Source organism: Epinephelus moara, chromosome 5 (genome assembly GCF_006386435.1).
Source record: "Epinephelus moara isolate mb chromosome 5, YSFRI_EMoa_1.0, whole genome shotgun sequence".
Lineage (NCBI taxonomy): Eukaryota > Metazoa > Chordata > Actinopteri > Perciformes > Serranidae > Epinephelus > Epinephelus moara.
Genome location: NC_065510.1, coordinates 7,677,707 through 7,704,246, shown reverse-complemented (window position 1 = coordinate 7,704,246; position 26,540 = coordinate 7,677,707). Strand labels below are relative to the sequence as shown.

The following is a 26,540-nucleotide window of genomic DNA, read 5'->3' as shown; positions in this document are numbered from 1 at the left end:
GAATGCTGGCTCTAAATAGGGCACTTCTTGTTTAGCGTTTTTGCATTGGCTATCATTGTTAAAAGTTACTCTGAGAGGAGAGTATTGATATTTTTGATAATTTTAACAAGAAACTGCTTTAATCAGTGTTTTTACCAGACCTCTGCCGTAAAAACTTTTGAACGTTTTAATCATAAGTAAGGTCAGCATACATTAGCATGGGCAAGGCTAGCAGCCCTTCTCCAGCATGCCAAGCAACAGAGACCAACCGCTAATTTGGCTCCCAGTAAACACTTCCTGAACATCTAGATCTTAAGTTATTAAGAAAAAATGTGACCACATATTAGCATGTGCTAGGCTAGTTGGCCATCTTCGATGTGCCAAGCAGCATCAGAGAAGCACTGATTTGTAATGTGAATTCTAACCGAGAGACGTTTCAGTTGGTTGCACTCTGCAGTCCTTACCACTAGATTCCACTAAATCCCCCAAAATCTTTCACACTGGACCTTTAATCACACAGACATCCATGCGCACGCAAACATGTACACATCATCTGAAACAGGTGGACACACAAACTTTATATTCGTTGAACATTTTTATTTTTTTATTAAAAATAACATTCATAACAGCAACAGTTGTACAACCAATAATTATAATCTGAAACATGTCTGCAACAATAATTACACTTGAGAACTGGAGGACTTCATATCCTCCTTTTTTTAAATAAGTTAAGAAATAAAGTTTTTCTTTTTTTTCCCCCCGAATCATTTTTCTAAAAGCATTTATACATACAGTGTTGGCTATAGCTGGCTCACAGCGATCTCTAAAAGCCAGGTCTTTAAGACTTGCTTTAATGTGGATATTCATAGCATGTTATCTAGGCAGGCATTCGGTTGTTATTCCATTTTGATCTGGCAGTAGTACAAAATGAGCAAGTTATCGATATTTTCCAGTACATTAAGCTACAGTACACGGTCGAGCACTTCTCTAGTAAATGTAGTATGATCAGTGTATGGCTACTCCAGTGTTAGATTAAGTTAGATTCAGACATTGTAGGATAACAGTAATGTTTGGCATTGAGGCCTGAGCTGCACTCTCCAGTTTCCAGTTATCGTCCCATGTGTAGAAATCCAGTTCTCCACGTCTCCAGTTTCGTCTTGAGCTCCACATTTAGCCCCTAATTATGACTTCTGAGTCCAAGTCATAGTTCAGTTCTTCATTTGTGGGCCAATCAGTAGTTGAGCTCAAAGTCAAAAGTGTTTAAGCGGCCAATCAATGGCTGCCAACTGCAAGAAGAGACCACCAGTCTAGCTTTGGGCGTCTGATAAGCTTCCATCGATCCAGGTTAATGTTTGTTCAAACAAATGAAATCCAGTGTTTAGTGTGACAGATATCCTCCATTCCAAAGAGTTCATAAGATTGCACTTTTATTATATCCATGAAGCTGGACGCCCTGCGGCAGCTCTGGAGCAGGAAAGGTGACTTTCTTTAAAGCTGTCCCATCACCTCTGTTGATTTCTCAGCATCCGTTCACAGAGTCAATCATCCCACATTCAAGAATCCCATGTTTCTTGTCTCTCCTTATTCCTTTGGTGCAATGTGTCTGGCTTTTGGTTAGCTTTACCATTTCCTGTCAGGAAAAGAGAAAATAATAAGGTTATTTTCAATTAATTTATACATTCATAAATAAATTCGTCTTACTTTGTCACAAATGACTGTTGTCACTAGTGGTACTCTCCCTCCACAAACACAAATTCTGTACATATATTTTTCATTTCACCTCCATGCTTCTGTGGAAATGATGATTGTTTGTTGGTAAAGTAGTAAAAAAAACTTTGACTGCGGCAAGAAACTTATTGTTAAGCTGCAGGTGAATCGCAGACTTAGTTTGCTATTCCATTTTCGAGGTAAATATTTTAAATTACAGTAAAAATATATTTTTTAAAAGGGATTTCTGTCTCACTCATGATAAATAATTACATTTTTCTCTGTACTCCAATAAGGTCAGAGGTCAGGTAATATGCTATAGGAATCAGATGACTGATGGCACAGATGACTCTGATGATAATCCCAAGTCCCCAACTTCATTTCTATTTGCAGTATTATATTTGGCAGTATGGCTCTGTTCTGGGGCCTCTCTGCCTTTCTTCGGGCCTACGCAGAAAGCCTACACGGAAAGCTTTAAGTCAGAGAGAGCACACTTCACTGCCCTTCCACGTGCAAACAAGGAAAGCCTGAGGCAGAGAGCACACCTCCCTGCCCTTCCATGCGCGTACATGGAAAGCCTAAGGCAGGGAGAGCAGCAGCAAAGACCCCCCAGGAACAGAACAGGGCAGCATCAATGACAAACAGAAATGACATTGATAAGTCAGACACAGCATGAAAAGGAGGAGCTGGGGTGGAGGCGGGTTGCAAAGCAGCTTGCTGAGGAAGCAGCAACAGTAGGCAGGCCAGAGCAGTTTAAATAGGGCGCCATGAATGAGATCTGCCAATGGGTTGCATAGAAAGGAATCATGTGATCTACCAGCTGACTCCCCTCCATCAATCAGCTGCTCCATCAGTTGATTGGGCTGTTTGAGATCAGCTGATGTAGCTGGGACGTGAGCTGAGTTTCACATCGTGTCCTGCCTGAACTAACGCTATGCTCAATGTTTTCTCTCATTATGCCCCAACCTGCCTCAGGTTACAAGATATGGATTATCACTCCTCCCTCCATCTCTCAGGCCCAATCTCTTACCTGCAGCTCTACATGATCATGGCTCTGATGGCTGCTTTGCTGATGCGTTTGCGGTGTTTCCTCCTGCGGCGAGGCGAGGCTGGACGGAACGGGGCCCGACGGGGTGCGGGCGGGATGGGAGCCACCGTGGAGAGGGCTGAAAGAAACAAAGATAAGGCAGAGGACACTGTCAATACAAAAGTTAACAGTGAGTCTTTTTTTGAGGAACTTAAAACGCAGCTCACATCTTTCCCAAAGGAACACCGAAATCTGATAAGTGTTAAGAATGTCATGTGTGACAAAGATTAGCAAATGAATAATACGACTGTCCTCAGGAAGCTCACAATACTGGTCATTTGTACAAACGGCTCATAAAAAAACAGCAAAGCAGGAGGAAGTGTGACGCCAAGCATCTGACTTTGACCTGGGGGCTTAGTTCTGTGGCCCACTGAGTAGCTACTGTTAATACTGGTTTCTTCTTTATCATGAAGGCAATCTTTACTTAATCAAGTACTTTAGGCCAAACATGGTTGAACAAGTAATGCTGCTGTGTCTTTGTCATTTAGATATGAGAACTCGATACTGTCACTGGAGGACCATAAACAAACACACAGAGGAGAAAAAACAAAAATAACTAACAGAAAAATGCATAATAACATAAAATGAATTTAAAAAAAGGAACCAAGTTACAAATGCATCACATGAACAACAGTTGATATCATCAACAGCAGTGTGTAGTACTGTGAACACAGGGGCGTAGCTCCTGTAGTGGCTCTAACTGCACTCCGAAGGTCAGCTGATAACCTTGAAGTCTGCGTAACAAAGCCTGTGACTGCCTGCAGGTTTAAGTCAAACATGAAACAGTGGGAAGTCATGCTCTCTCACTACAGAGCTCTTGGGGGGTCGAGGAAGAATAGCAGGACACATGTGGCCATGATGTTTAGTCATACGTGCACAGTGGGGCTGCTTCCTGCATGGGAAACTCTCCCACTGATTCTCTCATACATAAAAAGCTAAAATTACAAGAGATGCTCTAACAATACACACGTGACTGCTGGAGCGTAGCTGTAGAGGAGGTGGTTACTCTTCTGTCTGACTTGCATTAAATTTGACAAGGGCAGCGATCGTAATACACGTCCGCCACTCTGCGTGTCCGTGTCGTGCATCCAGTGCTGCACAAACTTTTGCTAATCTTGGAGAGACAGTTGTGCTCTGTGAAAACAAAGTGGCCTTCCTGCTAGTACTTTTAAAGGGCCACTTGTAATGAAGGGTCATATTTATGAGAGCAGTTGCATAATGTATTCTGTGCATCTGAAAGGAGCTCTCTTTAGTTTGAGGAAACAATCCTGATGATGTCATAGTTATGTCATCAGAGTCATCTCAGATTGGGCTTGGGACATCATATTTGTGATATAAAGCCTTTGTGGAGATGTTTTGTTAACTTGGGACATGAAGTTTAAAATAGAGCTGTACGATATATGCAAAAAATCATACTGCGATTATTTTGACAGATATTGCATTTCATTTTCACTTGGAAAAAAATATAAAAATCAGTGTTTTTTGTGGTCTATACCAAACAAACAGGTTACCTTACACCTAAAATATGATTTGTAGGCCGGGGCATATGTGTAGCACCACAGTACTTCATTTATAGTGGTATGTTGTGACACAGTTTACCTTTATCAAAAAAACTGCATTGGATTTATTGCACTTGCCCATATGGTGACTTTGACAATATTTTGATTATTATGCAGCTGTCGCTACTGTTTGGAAATCTGTTGATGACCCTTAATCAGATTTGACTGGACTGAGCTAAATGACAATTCATCCTTTACTCTTAGGGTGCTTTCACACCTGCCTTGTTCGGTTTGGTTCAATCAAACTCAAGTTTGTTGCCCCCTGACTGCGGCTCGTTTGGCCAGGTGTGAACACAGCAATCACACTCAGGTGTGCACCAAAACAACCGAACCGAGACCTTCTTGAAGAAGTGGTCTCGGTTCGGTTACAAACAAACTCTGGTGCAGTTTGTTTGTGGTGAGAACGTGTTCTGAACTGGATGTGAAGCAACTGCAGTCACATGACACATTGTTTGGGTTAAACATGAGCATGTTACAGTCCTGGAGGATTATTAATGTGCACCTCCTCCTGTACTGCCTTAATATGCACATTCAGCACATCCAATGCATCAAAACATTGTTTTCTAGTTGGAGCCGCGCCTCGTTTTCAAACTGTATGGTTTGACTAAAATGAACAATGACAGCAATATAGTCCACGATGAGCAGCGCTAAAATCAACCTGCGTAGTTGTCCCTCCATTGTGACATTAGAAAGTGTCACATTTATCTTGCAAGTGTACTCTTCTTCAACGTTTTGTTTACTTCCTGGATTTTTCCCACATGGAAATTCTGACCAATCAAGAGCAGCTTTCTCACGCAAGGCATTTGATCTGGTCCGCTTGTAAATGCTGCCGTGAGAACACGAACCAACTCTAGGCAATTATGCAACTTCGTAACAAAATTAGTCCCTGATTCAGACCAAAGCAAAACAACTCTAGGTCTGAAAGCACCCTTAATCAGTATAGGCTTCACAGCTGCAAAAATGACAATTTTACAAATGTGGTACACTCTGAGTCTCTTTTTTTCAATTGTGGTCTTCATTTTTTTGCTGTCAGGGAGGGTCTAACTGATTTTCATTATGGGCAATGTAGGATCCAGTGGATCTTGGCCTATAGGGACTACAAGTCAGGATATCTCGACCTCTGCTACCTTAATTTTCACCTATTATACTAAATACTGCACTGCCTCTCTCACAACCTGAAGGTCCAATCTTTATTTTTTGGATCACCTGATGAAAAAATACATTTGGCAAATATAACCAGTGACCTTTAAAACCAACTTTCATCCACACAAACTTCCATTCTCACACAGCTGCGCCGTACCTGTTTTAAATGATGTCGGCTTTGGTCTTTGCTGAGGATGATGCGGATGAAGATGAGTCTGTGGATCCGGTTCCCTCTGTACCATCTCCAGAACTTTCTGTCTCCTCTCCTCCTCTGTTAAATGACTGACCGTGCTGGTCAGTTTTGAGTCTTTTTCATTCCCTTGATTGGCCAGCTCGGCCCCGCCAGAGTCTCCACTATTGGCCGACCCACTCTCCTCCCTCTCCTTCCCTTCTTTATGACTGGTTGTTACAGCCTCAGTCTGTTTGTGTTTTGTGACCTCTGTTATTTTTTGGCTGGTCACTGAGTCTTTCTGAATGGTGGTCAGAGGAGGGGTGGGGGGTTGTTCTAACTGGGGTGGCTGCGTTGGGCTGTCAGGTGGAGAGGCGCTGTCTGATTGGGGAGTGTTGAGTCGATATTGTGTCCTCAGCTCTTGGTCTTCAGCTCCTCTGTGGTTGAACTGCTGTGGATAATGCGGCTGATGATGATACTGATACTGCTGCTGAAACTGCTGTCTTTGCTGATGCTGTAACAACTGTTGCTGCCTCTGCATGTGATCTGGATGATGCACCTCCCCACCGCTCTTTGTTACATGCACGCCCCCTTCCTCCCTGCTCCCGTCGTACCCGCTCCCATGCCCAACCTGCGGTGTACTTCCCATAATGCTATGCTCTGCCCTCGCTTCAGATGGCCAGCTGCTGACCGACCCGAGCACCCCAGCAATCGGCTGGTGTGCCCCCGGCTGCATGTGCGTGGGCGCCTGGTGCACCCTGGGCTGCGTCCAGTGCACCAGCTGGGTGTAGCTGCCCTGCTGCCACTGCCTCGCCACTGGCTCACGCTCCTCAGGGTGGTAGTGCTGCTGGTTATGCTTCAGGTCGTCGTGGCGATGGAGGTCGGCCTTGGAAGCATGAGTCTTTGGTGGAGCGGGGTGGACGGTGCGGGGGTGGGGCAGCGGAAGGTGGGAAGATGGGGGAGGCTGCTGCTGTGGTGGAGCAGGGTTGGGGTTGCTTTGAGTGGCGGAGCGAGGGATGGGAACAGTCAAGGAGGAAGAGGAGGACGAAGAGGACGAGGAAGATGTGGAAGGTTGGCACCTGCAGCTGACGTGGTCTTCCACTGAGATGATGGCTTTGTCATAGTGAGCCTTCCTGTTTATATACTGGATCTTTATCACCTGGAAAAGAAGAAGAAAAATCAAAAACCTTAGCACACAAAATCTGATCCACATAAAGTTTGAATCACTGATGTAGTTTTGGGTCCAGACATGATAGAAAAAAAAAAATCCCACAGAAACTATGCATACTCCTACAAATCAATTTCTTCAATCAGCTTCTTTCATTTAAACAAACATACTGTGGCTGTGCATGTGCAGTGACGCCTGTTGCAACAAGCAGCAAAATAATACGACTGGTTGAAGACGTTTCCAGACAAGCTAACAATTCCATGAAATTTGACGGCTTTGTGCCAAGACCTCTGCTGTATAATTTGCTGAACAAAGCAGTGTTTGATTACTCGTTCTCAAAGCAACATCATGTGTATACATATATAGAATTAGGTTCTGCTTATTATTTTGCAGTGTCTACCCAAGTGTGCAAATCATCCCTTGAAGCAATGGTATTAAAATGACAACACAGGGCTTATTACTGTTGATGTGACCTGACAATCAAAATCACTATCATGATTTACTGGGTTTCTGTTATGTGTTATATTAAATAAAACACTTCATACCTGTAGAACAACTACCCTTTTACCTTTTATAATACTATCATTAAAATATGGTAAATTTATGGTTAATTAAACTTCAGTTAATTGTTATTAACTGGGCCCAAAAAGACTTTTCCCCATGGACTTTCATTGGGAAAAAGACGTCTAAATCAGCGGATACATTTTTTTGAGTGTCACAACCTCCATAAAATGATGTGTTTCACTATCAGGATTTGATCCATTTGGTCTGATAACTTTTAAAAAGTCTAGAAGAGAAGAGTAAAAGCAGTGCCGATCATCCAGGTAATTTAATATGTGGCAGTTAAACGTTTTTGGCTTCATGTGCCCCTGATAAACTTTATAGGAATTAACAGGGCCCTGTCTCCAACGCTGTATCCAGGTCTCTTTATACATCCACGGGACTGTTGCTCAAACTAGAGGTTGTACTTCTGCATTTTTGTATAAAAATGTCTTTAGTGACATATTGTAGTGCACTGTTTGGCTGTAATATGAGAATTTGTGAAGAAATGGGCACCGTACTGGTTCCTCCATACAAGCAGAGGCTGAAAAAACTGAGATTCAAGGGTAACACTAAGCAGTGCTGATCACATGAACCAATATAATGTTACTGTGTTGCTTATTTCAAAAGTATTTGCGTCTTTCTTCTGCATAGACTGCATAGAAATACTTCTTTAACTGAAGTTTAATTAACTATCAATTAACCAGTTTTTAATGGTCGTTATCATAAAATGTTAAAAATGTATTGGGAAATGAACACTTGATGTCTTCCTAAAATGCACGATGACAACATTTTCTATTCTCATGTCTGTATGGTAAATATGTAGCTTAAGCCATTAGCCTGTTAGCTTAGCATTAAGACTAGAAACACGGGGAAACAGCTTACCCAGCTCTGTCTAATGGTAACAATGGTAACAGCACCTCTAAAGCTTTTTCATGGCATCTGTGTGCACTGTGTACCTGCAGGTATCTGCTGGAGGTGAGAATGGGAACACACTGCAGCAGCCTGGTGTTGCAGCAGCCCGAACATCGCTGCACCTCCACGCAGGGTGGCCATAACAGGAAGTTGGCATTACGGCGGTCCAGCATGGACCTTGTCACCTCCATCACCTCTGTCCGAACTTTACACGCCGCCTGCTGGGCCGGCTGCGCCTCCACTGGTAGGGTAAAAGAGGAGGGAGAAGGAAGAGAATAAGAGAGGGATTTTTGGTAGAAATGGCATGAGAAGTGTTGAGAGACAGATGGCAGAAGCAGACGGACAGAAAAAGACACAGGAAGGGACACAAATAGATGCGGAAACCTACCAAGACTTCTAGTATATCGGCCATGGGTGTGGTTTGTGAGAAAATCATGCTCGTCTTCTTCCTCTTCTGCACGAAAAGACGGGGGAGGAGGGGAGATTAGAAGTGGGAGAGATAAGAGAGGAGAGAGTGAGACAAAAACACAAACAAAGAGTTAATAAAGTCAACTTAATACCTTCCAACTTTTATCTGAAAACAAGGCAACATTCAAGCACCACTTTCACAAGCGACGACAGAAATCTGAAAGCATGTGAGGCCGTTAGGGCAGTTTTTAGCAAAGCTCATTGTTCACTGCACAAAGGAAGCCATTTTTTCTCCTCCCGGTAAAACAATTAGGCTATTTTCTGCCACAATTTGTCCCCGTGCTGTCAAGAATACTGTTGAGGAGAGATATGAGTTGTTAAATATAGCTCGTGTGCAGATCTGTGAGTGTGTGTTTGCCCTCTTACATATGTCGTTATTTCATACTGTTGCCCCTTAGTCCTAATTATATCCCTGGTGTGGATTGCTTTTAGTCACTGTGTGTGTGTGAGTGTGCACAAGATGCACAAAGTGTTGCCTGTTAGCCCTAATTAACTGCCTGGTGCAGAGAGAGAACATTTTCTTATTGTTCTCAGAAGCTACTTTCTAATTTTATCTGTGTATTTATCTGTGTCTGAATGTTTTGTAAGACTTGATCCTTTCTTCCTCTTTCATGTATTAACATGTGACCCATTTGATTCTGTTAAAGCCAGCCAGCGAATAAGAATTGTGATGTAACTGCAACTCACAGTAAATCCTATCTTTTCATGGTGTGCTTTAAGTTTGCATGGTCACGTTTTTGTTTGCATGGTGATAAAACACAGGAAAAACTTAGCGTACCTCAAAAAGAAGAAACTACTAATTGAAGAGAGACTGCCATGCTAGCAGCTCTCCAAGGCTGCACTTAGGCTCATGGGTGCTTTGAGTTAAAGGTCCAGTGTGTAGGATTTCGGGAGATATATTGGCAGAAGTGGAATATGATATGAGTGTGTTTTCTTTAGTGTGTAATTAGCTGAAAATAGGAACTGTTGTGTTTTTGTTACCTTAGAATGAGCTGTTTATATTTACATAGGAAGCAGGTCCTCATCTATAGCACTACCGTGTTTCTACAGTAGCCCAGAATGGACAAACCAAACACTAGCTCTACATAGGGCCATTCACGTTTTCCAGTAGACTACTATAGTTAGCAGGCCCTACCACCAATAGCATTGGAAAAACACCATTTTTTTTAATGTGAAACCGCTTTATTCTGTGTTTTTACTAATTTAAATCACTGGGTCCATTAGTTTTGGAAAGGAAGAGACCTCTGCAGATAATTCAGCTCCCAGTAAAAGCCTCATAAATATCTGGAACTTAAGTTATAGGAGAAAAAAGGTGAGCACAGATCATACATTTGCAGGTGCTCAGTTAGGGGTCTGTCTCCAACATGCCAAACAGCATCGGAGAAACACTGATTTGTAACATGATACCGCTTTACTCAGTATTTTTACTGGTTTAAATCGCCAGGTGCGCTTGTTTTGGAGAGGAAGAGACCTCTGCGAATAATTTGGTTCCCAGTAAAAACCTCCTGGGAAAAGATTCAGCTGGTTGCAATCCGCAATCCTCACCACTAGATGCCACTAAATCCCCACATCTTACACACTGGACCTTTAAATGCCAACGTCAACATGCGTGTTTCTAGCATGGCTAAAAACACAACATTTATGGTGTCAAAATCTGGACACAAACAGAACACTACAACAAAAAGATCCGTAAAATACGTGTTTATCTGCAGCTTCAACTCAAATATGCGAGAAACTTTCTAAAGCTTCGAAACTCACAGGCATCATCAAAAAAAAATAAATAAAAAAAAGTTTCTTGATAAAAGCACACACTTTGAGTCACTTCCTCGTGCCCTGTTTCTGAGGATCGTTCCCTCTGTTGGTTCCTCTCTGTGGTCGCTGTTATGTCAGCGTGTTATTTATGCACATGGAATGATCAAAGGGCTGTCTATTAATATATGTATGTGTGACTTGGTTCTTCAGAGGGATAAGATTAATGAATTTTTTAATCACCCGCCTAGCTGCATGTTTCTGTTTGTTTGGACTCTGTTTTGGGGGGTGGAGGCATGGGGGGGGGGGGGGGGGGGGGCTGGTGGTCTCTTTCTGTCACACACATCCATATTTCACAACATGGAGAGGAATCCAGAGCGAGAGAACAATGCAGTGACCTTGTGCTGGAAGTTTCTCTCTGTCTGTGTCTCGGTTTGTCCAAAACACACCAAGGTCACAGCAACACACACACACGCACACACATACACACACGCTCTCTCTCTCTCATCAAGCTGGTTCATCATTCTTGCTGCTGTCTCGGGTAAATATTGCCTTAACATGGTGCCTGGCATGTGCACTGATGCTCTCCCTTACTGCATTCCTATCTCTTCAGGCCTCTGTAGACACACCCAAATGCTTACCTCCTCCACGTCTGTGTTGTGTGTGTGTGTGTGTGTGTGTGTGTGTGGTGGTCATTAGTACCTATTGCATTGGTCTCCTGCTGCAGCAGCAGCTTCAGGTCGTCCACAGAGGAGATGGGAGAGTTGCTCACCAGGTCGACCAGCGACGAAGGAAGCGGATCACCCTGTGCACATACACACACAAACAGTTGTAATGCATTTTTTAACTTTACCTTGAAAACAACTGTTATTGCAAGCTATGCCAATAAAGTTTGAGATGTTATCAGAGTGAACAGATTCAATAGCTGTGTCTCTAGAACAAATACATCATAATGGACGGACTTGTCCTGAGCAGCCAAAAAATGGCAACCATTTCCTGTTTGAATCCCGAGAACACAACCAATGCACAGCGTGCTTTGAAGCCCTCAGTACTCTGAAATCTATTGTGCACCATCAGTTGTTTAATGGGGCATTCAGGTGGTCCCCATCAATCCATAAAATCATAATGATTACATTTACATGCACAATAATTTTCCATTATTATTGTGAATATGAAAATATAACAAATTGGACACGAGTCATGTTCACAGCATATTCCATTTGGATACTCTGAATAAGGCCTTTTCCCAAATATAGTCATTCTAATTGAGATATGGGATGTGCCAGGATCATCCAGATTTCAGTAGCATCCTTTGGACATGTATATACAGTAGCATGTTTGGAATATGCATCTCAGTTGGGGTTTTTAACCACAGTTTTCAGCACACAGCCTGGTCAGCTCTGCATGTTGTACACAAACCAACTCTGCAGTAGTTACAAGGTTGGGGTAGAGATGCATGCCCAAAATAAAAGCCCACATTTCTGGTTGATATAACATATCATATAGGTTCTGATGGTATTAAAGATTACGCAACAGTTTCTGTATATCTTAAGCAGTGTATGTTATTGGGCCATGCTACAGTTAATTTAGGTTTACGTTATTTATGTGTTAGAATACAGGCACAAGTTATTTTACACCAGACAAAAATGAGATTGTGGACAACGTTGTGCGTAACAGACGATGTGAAGTTTGTGTTGGTTTGGATCGTAATAAGTTTTTGATCGTGTTACACAGTGTTGAAGTGAAATAACGAGTAATGTGTGAGAATATAGAAATAAGACACTGAGTCGATAGTGGACCATACAAGATGCAATTTTGCAAGGACTCTTTTTTGTATTCTCAATAAACCACGTTTAACTTTCTCCCTTCCTCATATGAGTGCTGTGGAAAAGGAACAGGAACATGAGTCAAAATCGAAACACCTCACAAACTAAGTAGCCTAGGAACTACAGCCATAAACAGGTTTTTGGATGTGCACAAATATCGCAATGCCGACGTTTGCGAGAAGGTGATTGAGGGAATTGAAAGTGGGAGACTGCGTTCGCCGCCGCTTGAAAACTCTGAACAAATCCTATTTTGACACAAAGAAGCAAAATGGGACGAGCAGCTCCAGCCCTTCCACTTTTCCATATGATAATCGATATGTTAGGGCACATTAAGCCAAATAGGCACGACTGCATGTAAACAGAATTACTTGTGAAATATTCATTTTTATTAGCCATGTTAACAGCTTAGTAGGAATATTGTCTTTTTCGGCATAGGGGCAAAAAGCTGAATATTTTGTGCTTGTAAACGTCATGGTCACGTTGTTTTTACCACTAAGGCAGCCACTGAATCACGTTATATGCAAATATCTCTTAATAGTTACATAAACAGGAGGATATTTTTATAAATCTTTGCAGAACTTGTTTTGTAAAGTTCATCTGTTTTTTTTTATAATTCTGAAAAATCAAAAGCAAAGTGTAAGAGAGAGAAAAGAGATTAGTGAACAGAGAGAGAGACGCAGAGAAACAGGGCTGATGTATAATATCTCATTTCTCCATCTCCAGTCAACACTTGCTCCAGTTTCACTTCCTCCTGCAGAGGAAATGATGGTTGTGATTGGTGTTTGTTGCTGCTGTTGTCACTCTCTCCCTGTCTGTTTACCCACAAACACCGCAGTTGCTCCCGCTGTAACTCGGCAAATTAGCCTCTCACTTTCTCTGTCTCGCACACAGTCGTTCTCTCAGTGTTATTTCAGTTTAACGCTTTAGCACCAGACATGGAGAAAAGATCAATATCTTGTATTAAAACCCAGATTTGGTCGAGATTGTTCGTTGAAAGTTGCACTGCGTTTACTGTGAAATCATCGATACCACTAAGTAATCTAAGTCATTTAATTATGGCTCGATAAAATAAAAGGGATGTGACATTTAATTAACTTTTAATGAGTGCCATGGCAGTAATTCATTATGGAGCCAGTGTGGTTGGATTTAGGGAAAGACTCATGTGGTTTCTTTATCGAGATCAGAGGCAGATTACTCAGCGTTCTGTGTCACATTTTACTTTGGTTGGCTGTAAGTCGATACTATCTCGGAGTACTTGGAATATCACTTGATGCAGTCACATGCCAGAAGGATGCCAAAACAAATTAGGGTGTGTTAAGAATGCGAGGAGAAAATATTTTGGGATAACTCTCAGAGATGCTTTGAGAGAAAAGTAAAAGTGTTCATTTGCTCACTTCTATCATGATACAAAATTTATGACTATGCATATAACATGTTTACAGTGTGTTACAAGTAAACACGCGGGTCCTCTAATGATGTACGCAGGGCTCACCCCCCAAAGACGGAGATTAAACGAGTCTTGATGTAGCAAACAGCTAGTCAGAGGATTTATATATTTAAATGCAAAATAATTTTCATTTAATGGTATCAGAGTATCTGTCAGAACTTTCCCATTTCTCCTCTTGGGGTTTTGCTAACGATATTCATGAATGCAAATGTCCCCATACTGTAGATGCTCCCATTGATTTTAATGGAAAAATATTACTGATATGCCAGCTCTATTAGTGACGTGACTTTCCATTAAAATTATCAGCAGCATCAACAGTCTGAGCACTTTCTGCATTTATTAAGATTTCTGATACCTCTGTGTGATTTGTTTCACTTAATGTCAAACTTTTTTTTCAACCTGATGCAACACAAAATCTATAATGTCAAACCAAACACAACCTCCTTTCCTGAGAGATTCAAAGTAGGTTTCAACTGCAGGCACTTACCCTGCCCTGATAAGACACAACGTAGTTACTGTTTACCCAGAATGGTAGTATGAGAATGAAGTGCACTGCCGGTTAACCTCAGCTGAACTCTATGGAGCCCGCTGTTAAAGCTAATGTTATTATTTTTAGGGGGTAAAATCCAGATATGAATGAGGGTGATTATACCAGACATACAATACAAATACAGCTTAGTTAATGTATTACATGATAGAGATTAGATTAAAAGGCCGATCTGCAACACCTGCATTTAATCCATGCTCTGCTAATTCTCCAGTCGAGTGAAGTATTTAAAAGGCCATTAGTCAAACGTCAACTGAGGAAAAAAAAAAAGATGTGGAAAATGACATGGAAATATGTCAATTATGTGTTTTATGTAGTATTAAATTTGAAAGTGCATAAAATACTGCACAGTGGTGGTTAGCGCAGTCACGTCACAGCAAGAGGGTTCCAGGTTCAAACCCACTGACTGGCTGAGGCCATCCTGTACATGTTCTCCCTGTGTCAGTGTGGGTTTTCTCTGGGTACTCCTGCTTCCTCCCACAGTCCAAAGACATGCAGGTTAATTGGTGACTCTAAATTGCCCGTAGGTGTGAATGTGAGTGTGAATGGTTGTCTGTCTCTATGTCTCAGCCCTGTGATTGTCAAGACCCGTGAAGTTACCTAGAGAAAACACACTGACACGGGGAGAACATGCATTCATTGTCTCATCTCGTTTCAGATCCCAGGTCCTGTCAGGTTTCCCGCCCTAATGTGTTTCACCTGTGTCGCATTGTCTACCTTGTCTTAGTTTATTTAAGTCGGTATCTTCCCCTCGTTTGGTGCCAGATCGTCTTTACACTTGAGTAAGAGTTCTACCGTTTCCCTAGTGTCCCCTCTGTGTGTGTTTTTGACCGTTTTTGCTTGTGACCACGCTTTTTGCCTGTCCTTTTTGGATACTTTTGCCTGTGTGACTGACAACCCGTGTATCGATCTTTTCCTTATGAAAAACCCTGAACTTTCATCTGAGTCTGTGAGTCTGCTTCGTGAGTCCATCTCCAGTTGTGCTTGGTAGTGATAGTCTGGCAACCTGTCCAGTGTGTACCCGCCTCTCTCCCAATGACAGCTGGGATAGGTTCCAGCACCCCCCACAACCCTTAACAGGGTATGGATAGTAAATAAATGAATTTCAATTTTAAATGTAATATGCTTTATGTACAGTATGTCATAACTTTTCATAGATACACTAGATTTTGCAGCTTTGCTAAGCATTAAGACTTTTGACTCTTTTTTTTCTTCATTTTTGGTGTTTCCACTCAGATGGGTCCGTAGAGCCAGTTGGAACATATGTAAGAGGTCCTTTATTTCCCATGTCATACAGGCAATGAACACAGAATGACTGTACCAGGAAACACGACTATTCTTATAAGATGTATTTATTGCTCCTACCTGCCTTTTTGCACTATTGTGTCATATACATTGTAAAATTGTACATTTTTAATGGTGTATTGTGTTGTGTGTCTGTACCTTTGATTTTTTTGAGAAATGATGGACAAAACAATAAATTCTATAAGAAACAATGATACAGCTGCTTTTTTGTCATGAAATTACCAAAAATAATACACAAAGGAGTTAAGCAATATGACTACATATAGTATGAGATGATGTAAATGTGTCAATTGTCTGAAATGTCTCGCAATATACAATTTAATATCCTGTCAGATAAGATTTTATCTGTACCATATGTCAAATATAAAAGTACTGGTGCTCAAACCCTGTACTATCAAACAGATGGCACATGCATTCTTTAAAGGGGAAGATACTGATATATATGCAGATTTAATTTTATCTTTGTTCATAATTTGGGTGTTTTTTCTGAGAGAAGTTATTTCGAAAAATGTCTTTTTCATGTTATGTCTCTCTCCACGTTCATTTTTCATCGAGCTTCCTCCCTCCCTTTCTCTGTCTGTCTGCTTTGTGGGCGGCGGTGGCTCAGGACACCTGGATGACTTTCACGAGCCATTGGCTGACCTAGTTAAGCAAACACACACACACGCACACACAAACACACACTCGCCCCCTCTTTTCCAGTTCACATACAGATGCTTAACCACTTAACTGTCCGCCCAATTTGTCCAGAGAGCCTCACACACTCGCACAGAGACAGTTTTCACTCTGTTACATGCTATCATTACAGTGACAGTGCCAATCGCAAACACACATACACACACACACACACACACATACACACACATAGAAATTAGAGAGTGGAGCACACAGACAGGAAATAGTTCCTCAAAACAACAACCTGCTGGTTTTAAAAAAGGCCAAGAGTTGGACAACAACCTAATAATAGTGGTGTGAGCAGAAGAGCTAAATTACCCAGAATAAATCTGACACAAGTTCCTCAATTGCCATCGAACACACACACGTGCACACACACACACACACACACACACACTAAAATAGGCCTCTCTTGTTGTTTTTAGTCTCCGTGAAGCCTGTAAATGCCTTCTCTGCTCAATATGGAAAGTTTGGCATGTTTCATATCTTACACTGCGTGAGCGTGCGTAGCTAAGCTCTTGAGGCGAGAAGACTGTCTGGTAGGATGTCATGATCTACAAGCAGGTCACACACTCACGCAAAAACACACACAGCATGGGGCCTTGGAGGAAGCCTGGAAGGCAAAGAGATTGTGCGGAATGTTTGAGGAGAAAGGTGAATGTAATGGAATGTAATTATGGGGCCAGCTGACTGCACGCACACACACACACACACACACACACACACACAGTCATACATATACAAACATGCTATCAACAAGAGACGCAGACTTGAAAAAGTAAACAGAAACACAGAAAAACACTGCATCCAAGTGTGTGACGAGTGACTCACAATCACACCGCGCTGTCACAACACACTTCTTTTATCAGAGATATGGCACATGGCCAACATACTGTCGCATAAACTTGACAGACTCGCAGAGCTCGATGGGTACTCACTCTCTCTCTCTCTCTCTCTCTCTCTCTCCCTCTCACTCACACTCACACTCACACACACACACACACACACACACACACACACACACATCAGCAGAACCGATAGATTCCACCCGGCTGCAGAGATGAGGGTACAGATGATGGATGGAAAGACGACAGAGGAGACGAGCAGAAAAGTGGAAAGAGGAGGACAGAAGAGATGGAAATAATCGAGGAGGAAGAGGAGCAGACTGGGAGTCTTGAAGCAAGGCAGTAAACCCCTCTGCCCGCTCAGTGCGTCATAAGATCACCAAAAGCCTCTAAAACCTGAGGGAGCTCTTCAGGTATACAACAGCAATATGGATTTCCACAATAAGCACAGACACAGATCAGTAACACCAGAGCTGAAACAACTGGTCAAATAGCAAAAATGCTGAATGTTCCCTGCAACTCCATCTTCTAAACTGTGATGATTTACTTCTTTTATTCTTACAATAACCTAAATATCTTTGGAATAATGGAAAACAAGCAATTTGATGACATAACCTTGGCTTTCAGGAAATCGTGATGGCCATTTTACACTCATTTCTGACATTTCTGAGACCAAACCAGCCCTACGCAACACAAGGAGTTGTTCTGAAAGAATACTGAAAATTTTAGAATGTAATTTCTCCAAAATATGACCACATGGTTTTTACAGATAGAAATTGGGATCCATATTTATGTTTTTGTGTTAGGCGCTGATCTCTACTGGCAGTAATAATGCTGCCTTCAAATGGGGTTGTGTTTATCATTTTCACGAGAAGAGTCCATATGAACACTCCCATCTTGTGATATTGATAACCTCATGGGTGGAAATTTTCTGAAAGCCCCGAGTTCACAAGTTGTGACAAATTCGTTGGCGTTTTCAGAAGTGGTGAAGGCCATGAACGACACTGCTTGATAGAGGAAAATGTTAATATTCCTCTCTTTTCCATCCGTCATTATGTTTTTGCATTTCCTGCAACATGTGACCATCTTGCTAGCTTGCTAAATTGTTAGCCTTGGTGGCTTCTAGACGCCAACAGTAGTGTCCGTGTTGTTGTTGCCTAGCAGCAGTACTTTTACCGCCTGAATGCCGAGCATATCGCGTACACTGCTTCCCATGTGGAGCTCAAACGTTCCATTTGAAGGCAGCATAATTATTACGGGGGCAAAGGAGGAAGTCAGGCGACATAGTACAAGTTAGTTAGTTATTTTATGAATGTAACATGTTATGTTGACGTACATGTGGCACTTGACATGTGTCACGTGTAGGAATAGGCAAGTACACCATTGTCTGAATCTGTGTCTGTATCTGTTCAACCAACTAAATTATCTGTATCCGTACTCGGAATAAGTGAAGTTTATGCCAGACGTGGGTGGAGTTAAAATTGAAAGTGGGTTGGGCCTCATCAGAAGTTGTTATTTCAAGCCTGAAATTTATATGGATTGATCAGAAGTTGCAATATTTATTACCTATGAAAAAAGTATTTCAAGAACAGTCTCGGAATTGAGCTTCAGCTCATTTTTTTTCATCACACGATTAAACACAGCCACCCAACTGAGGATTTTCTTTTATCACAAGTACAGATAATAACACATTTTACTCATATGATACTCATAACAAGCACATTATCTGTACTTGTTTCATCAGAGTATTCGGCTCAACCCTCGTCATGTGAGATATGTCTCCTGAACATTACTATAGTAACAAACATACTTATTTTAAGTCATGATTGTTTTGTTGCCTTAACCTAGCCAGGTGGTTTCGGCCCAACTGGAACTGTTTCACAACGTTATCTATGTGTTTAAAACAGCAATCACAAGCAGGCATTTAAGAGCTATTCTATCGTCCACTGGCAAGTGCGCTCATTTTAAAAACACTCCTGTGGGTCCTTCAGAGGCTATGCGGTCTTCTGGGTTGGTTGGTGGAATATTCAGAAGGTACTTCAGACCCTCTCTATACTGTTTTAGACTTCCTGTACAATCTTTCAAACTGATTTCGTTATCAAAGTTAACGTCCCAGGCTAGCTGACAGCTGCTTCAAAGTAAAAGCCTTCCAGCTGCTGGGAGCTTGAAAGCAAGGAGGCATCACTAGAAGACTTTTACTGTGAAGCCGCAGCCAGTCACAGAAGTGTTTGAGTAAGCCCGGAGTGTTGTCTCACTGGTTAATTAACACTGCTCTAAATTTATTGTATATTTGCAATTCTTCCAGCAGAATATCATAACTGTTATTTATTGATACAGAAAATAAGAATTGCAAGCACACACAGACACAAATGAACACGGGCAGTGCATTCATCTTTGATTTATCCTGATTTCACCACTGCAATGTTATATCTGACACAGATTACATGTTTTCTCATTCTCTCCACAGCCCTGAAACTTCATATCTGTAACCTTTTCATCCAGTGATTTAGTTATTTTCTATTCTTTAAAAATAAGTAACTGTGATCCACAAATCTGCATGACTTTTATCATTTATGATTTTTATTCATATCATTTGAAACTGTCCACTGGTGCCTCTGACTAGATTTTTCCTCTAATACTGCACCACACGAGGCTTACAAACAAATACTCTTATGTGCCACTGCGCTTTTCTATCTGACACACGCATGCACAGAGGCACAGCACCCCCGCTGCACACACACAAAAACACAAGCACATATGTCCACTAACACTTGCGCAGCTACACCCGGCCATGCGCCCAGATGTGTGCACACACACAAATACACACACTGCTACACAAAGTCCGTGAAATCCCTGGCAGATTAGTTGTTGTTCTTATGTAAAATGGATCAAGCCGGGCAGCAGCGAATCATCCAAACCCGCCTGCAGAGACAATAGTCAGACTACAACCTGTTCAAAAGCCACCAATCAGCTGTGTGCGTGTGTGTGTGTGTGTGTGTCACTGTGAGTGTGTGTTGCATTTGAACAGCAGATGATGAAAGCACTGAGGTCTGACCTGATGTGTGAGTGCTTTTGTGTGTTTGTATCTGACTCCAGTTCTGTATAAATGGATTTGAAAATGAACCGTAACGCTCTCAGTGTGTGTGTGTGTGTGTGTGTGCGTGTGTGTGTATGTGTGTGTGTGTGTGTGTGTGTGTGTGTGTGTAGTCATGCTTGTGTGTGTGTTTCTGTAAACAGATTGTGTAAGCAGTTAGGTTTGATTGGATTGCTTGCAGACACAACAGCTGCACAATAAATAGAAATGGATTTTTCCCTCATAAACTATGATAATGTTTTCTGGATGTAGTTATTACATCAACCTCAGTGAACCTGCGGTGACTTTGCTGAATAATCTGTGTGCGTGTGTGTGCATGTGTGTGTGTGAGACTGTGCAAACTGAAGTCTTTTCCACAGACAGATGTGACTGAACTAAGATGTCTCTTTTTTTCCATCACTGGACTGAACATTGTGACAAGAAGAGGATTAGCGTGTCACCAAGTCTCAGTTGGACTCACACTCAGGTCACATGGCGGGTCAGTGTTCTTTTAACTATAAAAATATGCCAGATGTCCAAAAGATGTCATAACTCCCCGTGCACATTGAGCTGAACATGCTAATAGTTTCTGTGATTATCCTGCAGGATCACAGGTTTAACTCCAATGACAGCCAGTTTCCAACCACAGTGCCCTTGTGCAGGAGCTGAGCTCCCGCCCTCTGCAGCTCAATGAGCACCATAGAGTGTTTGTAGTATCATATTTGCACCGTGTGAACTCTTATCATGTGAATGTCAAAGAGTTCTCAAAGCTCTGGTTCCACCAGCTTCAGGAGGTTGATCCTTTGAGGAAGAGATGCTGTGAGATTCCTACTTAAGTGGTGAGTAACACAAGTCAGAAGCAGAAGCCAAAGCAGCAACATGTTGGTATGTCATCTCAAAACGTCTTAGGTCGGAGTGGGTGGTTGGGTTTACAGAGCATAAGACACCACAGACCATGGATCATAACCCTTCTCTTAACAAAAGTCTACATTTTTAACCATAACACAGTGTTGATCTGTATCTAACTGTGTAGTATTTGTTCCTGAAACTTAACAAGAGAGACAGCCTGCTAGGTTTTAGTAGACAAGGGTTGGAGATGATCAAATTGAGGTGTGAACAGCAGGATTGGTGGGACACTTTGCCATCTTATATATCAAAAAATTACATCTTTTAGTCTTAAAGAAAGACAATACTGTGTGTTACATTAGCTCTGCTTGCCAAGATGAGGTTCTGAAGTGGATAAACATCCACCTGACGGATGAATGAGTGCTGCAAAACCATTCACACACATTAATGAACAACGCTGTTAGACAGTTTGACCAATTCTAGCCATACAGAAGATGCTCTGTTGGAGTTCTGTGCAGACTTTTCAACCATATTGCTTCTATTTGCTGGCTGCAAGCTTCAGAAACAGGTGTCAGAATGGAAACACTGAGCAGAATAAGGTAACAGCCCAGACAGCACTGAAAGAATACGTCCCAGAGAGAATAATTTCAATGGAGTGACAACAGGACCTCAGCGTGGTGTTGTCTTCTGCTGTGACACTATTCCAACAGCAGCAGCAGGAGTTAATGTAGGTTAACTCCTGCTGCTGGGCCACCAGCCAAGGCCCTGCCTCACCCTCTCTTTCTCCCTCGGCCTATGACAGAATGACTCTTTCTTGTCACACTTCAGGGGAATCACTATTATGAAACATGAAAAGCAACCGCAAAGAGAGAAACAGATTCCTTATTCGGTACAAGCCGCAGAGTCATAGAGGAAAAACTGGAAAAACTGATGTACGGGCTGTCACACACATGTTTTTTGCCTTCTAGTGAAACTGTTACACAAAATATCCTCACAGCTCGTAGAATCACCTCAGGGGACAGTATATGGCAAATGCTCCTTAAGAATGAAGGAAGTTCTCACCAGTCAACAAATCACTTCGTCCTGCGATCAGTGTCTGTGTCACACATCTGAGTCAGAACATGAACTTACTACCTTTTTTTGTTAGGTTCTTTGGAAATCAGTCTTTCTGAGGGTTTTTTTTGGAGCAACTCATCTCTGCCAGTTTAGTAAAAGCTCATTGAAAGGATCCAGGCACAGAATTTAAGACAGGGACACATGAAATGGTCCAAAATCAGGATCTGGTCATGTATTCCTTCTCAGTTTGTCTCACACACACTGAAATCTTTCCTCCAACTTAACCATGGATGTAGTGGAGGCTCAATATATATTATCATAGAAGTGACAGACATAGATATCTGCAAATCAAAATTGACAAAATGGACCATCACATAAGATAAGAGAGGTCAGAGAGCATGCTTTTTTTTCTGAAATTGAACTATTAATATTGTGATCAATTACCTTACAATGATCACCACATTTGCATTAACCACTACATCATAATGCTTTCATCCAAAAATCAATATTTAACTGACTGGCAAAAATGAATTTCTAATCCATGTCTGTTAGTTTCCCCTCACCGACTAGAGGTCATATGTTTTACCGGCACATCTTCCCGGTCTTACCTCAGCGCTGCTGAGCCGCAGACGAGCCGCTGAGAGCGCAGCTAACAGCAGCAGCAGGACCCAGGACCTCATGTTGCCGCCCAGCCTGAGGAGCCGCAAGCGACCGGCTGGGCATTTAGCACCTCGGCGTCCAATCCCCCGGCTGCACCGAGCCTCGTCCCGGTGTCGTGTGCTTGCCGCTTGTGCAAAGCACGCACTGTTAAATATCCCCAAATGTGTCACTGCCTATAAGCGCCGCTTGTCCGAATGTTTGCTCACGCTGACTCACGCGCAGGCTAGACGTCTGACTGTGTCCATAGCGCTGTTTTGAAAACTCTCAAAAGGAGACGTCAAGGGTACTGTGTGGGACAGACAGGTGCGTAATGCAGAGTGTTATAATACACGAAGGCTGCAGCCACGCAGTTCCTACTATAACAGTCTGCAGTGTATCAGAGAGTCCCAGTAAGCCCCTGCTATGATTCCAAGAATGTCTCCAAATGTGTGATTTTTAAAAATGGTTCGTCAAAATGTGCCAAAGTGCTCGATGCATCCAGTGTCTGGTCTAAACTCCACTCAAAAAAGACCAGATCACGAGCTGCTGTTCCAAAATTGCCGTTAGAAGTGACAAAAATGCAGCATTCTCCTCACAAGTGAAACATCTCCAAAGGTCCGTGCGTAAAAGTTGGTTCACCTTGGAATGGCGCGCTCGTGCGTAATTCAGCTTCGCTGCAAAAGTCACATTACTCTCACTCTGACTTGCGATGCACTTGATTGCAAATGTGCTACCTGTCTTATTTAAATGTGTCTCTTATCGATAGCTCCTCCCTGTGTATGTCTCACTCTGGCTCTGCTCCCTGTCCCGGTGTTTCTCCGTGTCACCGGCTCCGCTGGGTCAGGTTGCTCTCGCCCCTCGCGCTCTCTCTGGTTGCGTCTCGGGCGGTGAGCAGCTTTTCCACATACAAACAGGGCCTCCCTCCTGAAGTTTCAAACATCAAGTCAAACAGAGAAAAGGCGAATCATACCGGAAACGGGGCGATTTTGCTTTCAAAATAAGAGAAGAGACTGGAATGTGCGTGGAAGTTGTTCTGTAACTGGGTTGTTGCACTAACAAACGAATTAAATGTGTATGACAAAATAAGATTGTAGAGGATGAGAGAAACGTGTATTGTAATTACACCAGATTGACATAATTTCAAGTGATTTATGCAAAATAAAAAAAGTGAAAAGACAAAAAAAAAGGTATGTATTCAAACATATGCAACATTAAAACAAACTCCACAATAAATAAAAACTTTAAATTTTATCTTGAATATTTTATGACTGGGTCTGATTTGGCATGAATTAGCAGCCCCACTATATGACTCAGAATTTAAGCCTTGGAATTAATATGGATATTATGGAAATGAAACCAGAAAGAAAGCGTTCATTTATCACTTTCTGCTTCTCAGATATCATTTTCAATTTATATTTCTGTAATGACAAAGACATTGACAATGTGGATTTTTAAGTAATTAAAACTTTAATTTTTAAGCCCTTTACCGGAAGTGTAAGTTCACATGTGGCTGACTTGACTCTGGTCCTCAAATTTGCACCAGGGCCCCTGTTCCTCTCCTCTTCAAGGCAGAGCTCACCACCTCCTTATTAGGAGCAAGTAGACCTGAGCGCCCATGGGTGCTCTTAAAGGGAAAGCTTTGAGCCATAATACGGATTATTAATCCCTATCTGCATGATAATAATGTGAAATGTATGTAATGAAAAGCTATTGAAAGGTTCATTATTTTTTCTCCCAAGTGAAATGAGGTGTTGTGTTCTCTGTGAGTCTGCGCTTGGATCAAAGACAGCATCATTAGGATAAGGTCTCTATAAATACACTGTTGAATAAACCAGAAACCAAAGAGCAATCTTTTTGGGATTATAATATTAAGAGGAATATTAAGGACCTCTTAAAGCACAATGATAGTAGTTGTGAAACAGCACTTTGTCTGTTTCTCTCCTCTTATGTAAAATGCAGAGAGTGCATTACATCATCAGTAATTCCAGCTTCTTCTTTTTTTTTTGAAGTTATGAGTCAGACCTGGGAAAATGGTTTTCCAAAAACAACAACCAAAAAAACACACTAGCATTTGTAGTAATCTGTTTGGATTATTGTTCTTGGAGGGTGGGGGTTTGCAAACAGAGCAAAACAAAGAGGACCAGAAAGTTTGGACAATCCCAGGACAGCATTTCGAAATCGCTTTACTACACTCAGTGACTAATCAGCTGTTTCAACTGTGCCAACGGGGTCAACACCGCACGTGACACACAAAAATGATTTGTCTTCAAACATCAAACGGTTGGAGTGTTAGACAGAAACAATACCAAAGGAGTTTGGGGTAGTGATAGATGTGAAACCAAGAATATGCTTTGAAATTATTAAAGCCGTCTCATACCACAGCCCAGGCGCCAGAGGAAAATGTTGGCATTGTGCAATTTCTGCAAACCATGAATACATTACATTTACATGTCTTGTACATTTCAATATTTCTGAAGTGATAAAATATTTGAGCTGACTTTGTCATCAGTAGGTGAAAGGAGATGATGGACGGTGTGACACCGAGGGCAAGACACCTGTCAAGCTGCAGACCACTGCAGACAAATGTTCAGGATCAACAAACAATAAAACCAGTCATAATTATTGAGCAGGTTGGTGCTGTGTTTCCACGGGCTTTTTAGCCACCCACTGTGGGTGTTTTTTAGGAATCTGTCACTGTGTTTCCAGCAGCTTTTCAGGCCCCAGGACATGGGTGATTTTTCAGGCCTCATAGCTATGTTTCCAGCAGCTTTTCAGTCACTGAATGTGGATGTTTTTTAGGGGGTCTGTCACTGTGTTTACAGCTGCCTTTTAGACACTGAACATGGGTGGTTTTTAGCGAATCATGGCTGTTTTTCCGGCTGCTTTTCAGGCTCGAGAATGTGGGTATTTTCGAAGGAAGCTGTTGCTGTGTTTCCAGCAGCTTTTCAACCCCCGGACATGGGTGATTTTCAGCGACCTGTGGCTGTTTTTCCAGTTGCTTTTCAGGCTGCAGGAAGTGGGTGTTTTTTTAAGGGACCCATCGGCGTGTTTCCAGGGGCTTTTTAGCCACTGAACTTGAGTATTTTTTAGGGGACCTGTCGCTGTGTTTCCACTGGCTTCTTGGTAACTGACCTTGTGTGCTTTTTAGAAACCTGTGGCTTTTCTTCCAACAGTTTTTAGCCTCCAAACATGTGTGTTTTTAAGGGACCTGCTGCTGTGTTTTCACCAGCTTTCTAGCCTCTGACTGTAAATGTTTTCAGGGGACCTGTCACTGTGTTTCCACTGGCTTTCTAGCCACTGAATGTGGATGTTTTATAGGAACCAGTTGCTGTGTGTCCAGTGGCCTATTAGTCCCGAAATAAAGGTGTTTTTTTAGCAACCTGTTGCATTTTTTTAAGCAAGAAAAGCAGTTGTTTTAACTAAAACTTGCATTTCCTGACGAGATAGTGTCATGAAAAGCAGTTGTTTTTTACTAAGGCATTGCCGTTTTTCCAGTGGGTATTGTGCCTCCTGAATTGGGTATTTTAAGCCAAAATATAATCTTTTCCTGACCATAACTGAGTGATTTTTATGCCTAAACTTAACCACATGTTCACCACAGTGTTGTTAAAACATAAAGTTTCAATGTATCTGCTACATAATAATGACAAATGTAACATATTCGTGGTTTTTTATTCTGGCGATTGGGTTGTCCATAGACACATTTAAGACGTGACAACACTGCTCTGAATAATACCATTGCGTTTTTAACTCGACATGTTCCATGAACATCTGAATGTACAGTACAAATACGCAAA

At 41.9% G+C, this 26,540-nt stretch overlaps 1 protein-coding gene across 1 annotated transcript; it reads right to left on the bottom strand.

Annotated features, from left to right (window-relative positions):
• Nucleotides 1-572: 572 nt before the first annotated feature.
• On the bottom strand, nucleotides 573-23,629 carry si:ch211-79m20.1 (transcription factor SPT20 homolog). The gene is made up of 7 exons (XM_050045264.1): nucleotides 22,713-23,629; nucleotides 11,187-11,289; nucleotides 8,656-8,721; nucleotides 8,312-8,508; nucleotides 5,633-6,803; nucleotides 2,717-2,852; nucleotides 573-1,609 (listed from the first exon to the last, which is right to left on the bottom strand). Exons 1-6 carry the CDS (start codon nucleotides 22,782-22,784, stop codon nucleotides 2,725-2,727), a joined length of 1,737 nt encoding a protein of 578 aa, XP_049901221.1. The 5' UTR covers nucleotides 22,785-23,629; the 3' UTR covers nucleotides 573-1,609; nucleotides 2,717-2,724.
• Between the last annotated feature and the right edge of the window lie 2,911 nt (nucleotides 23,630-26,540).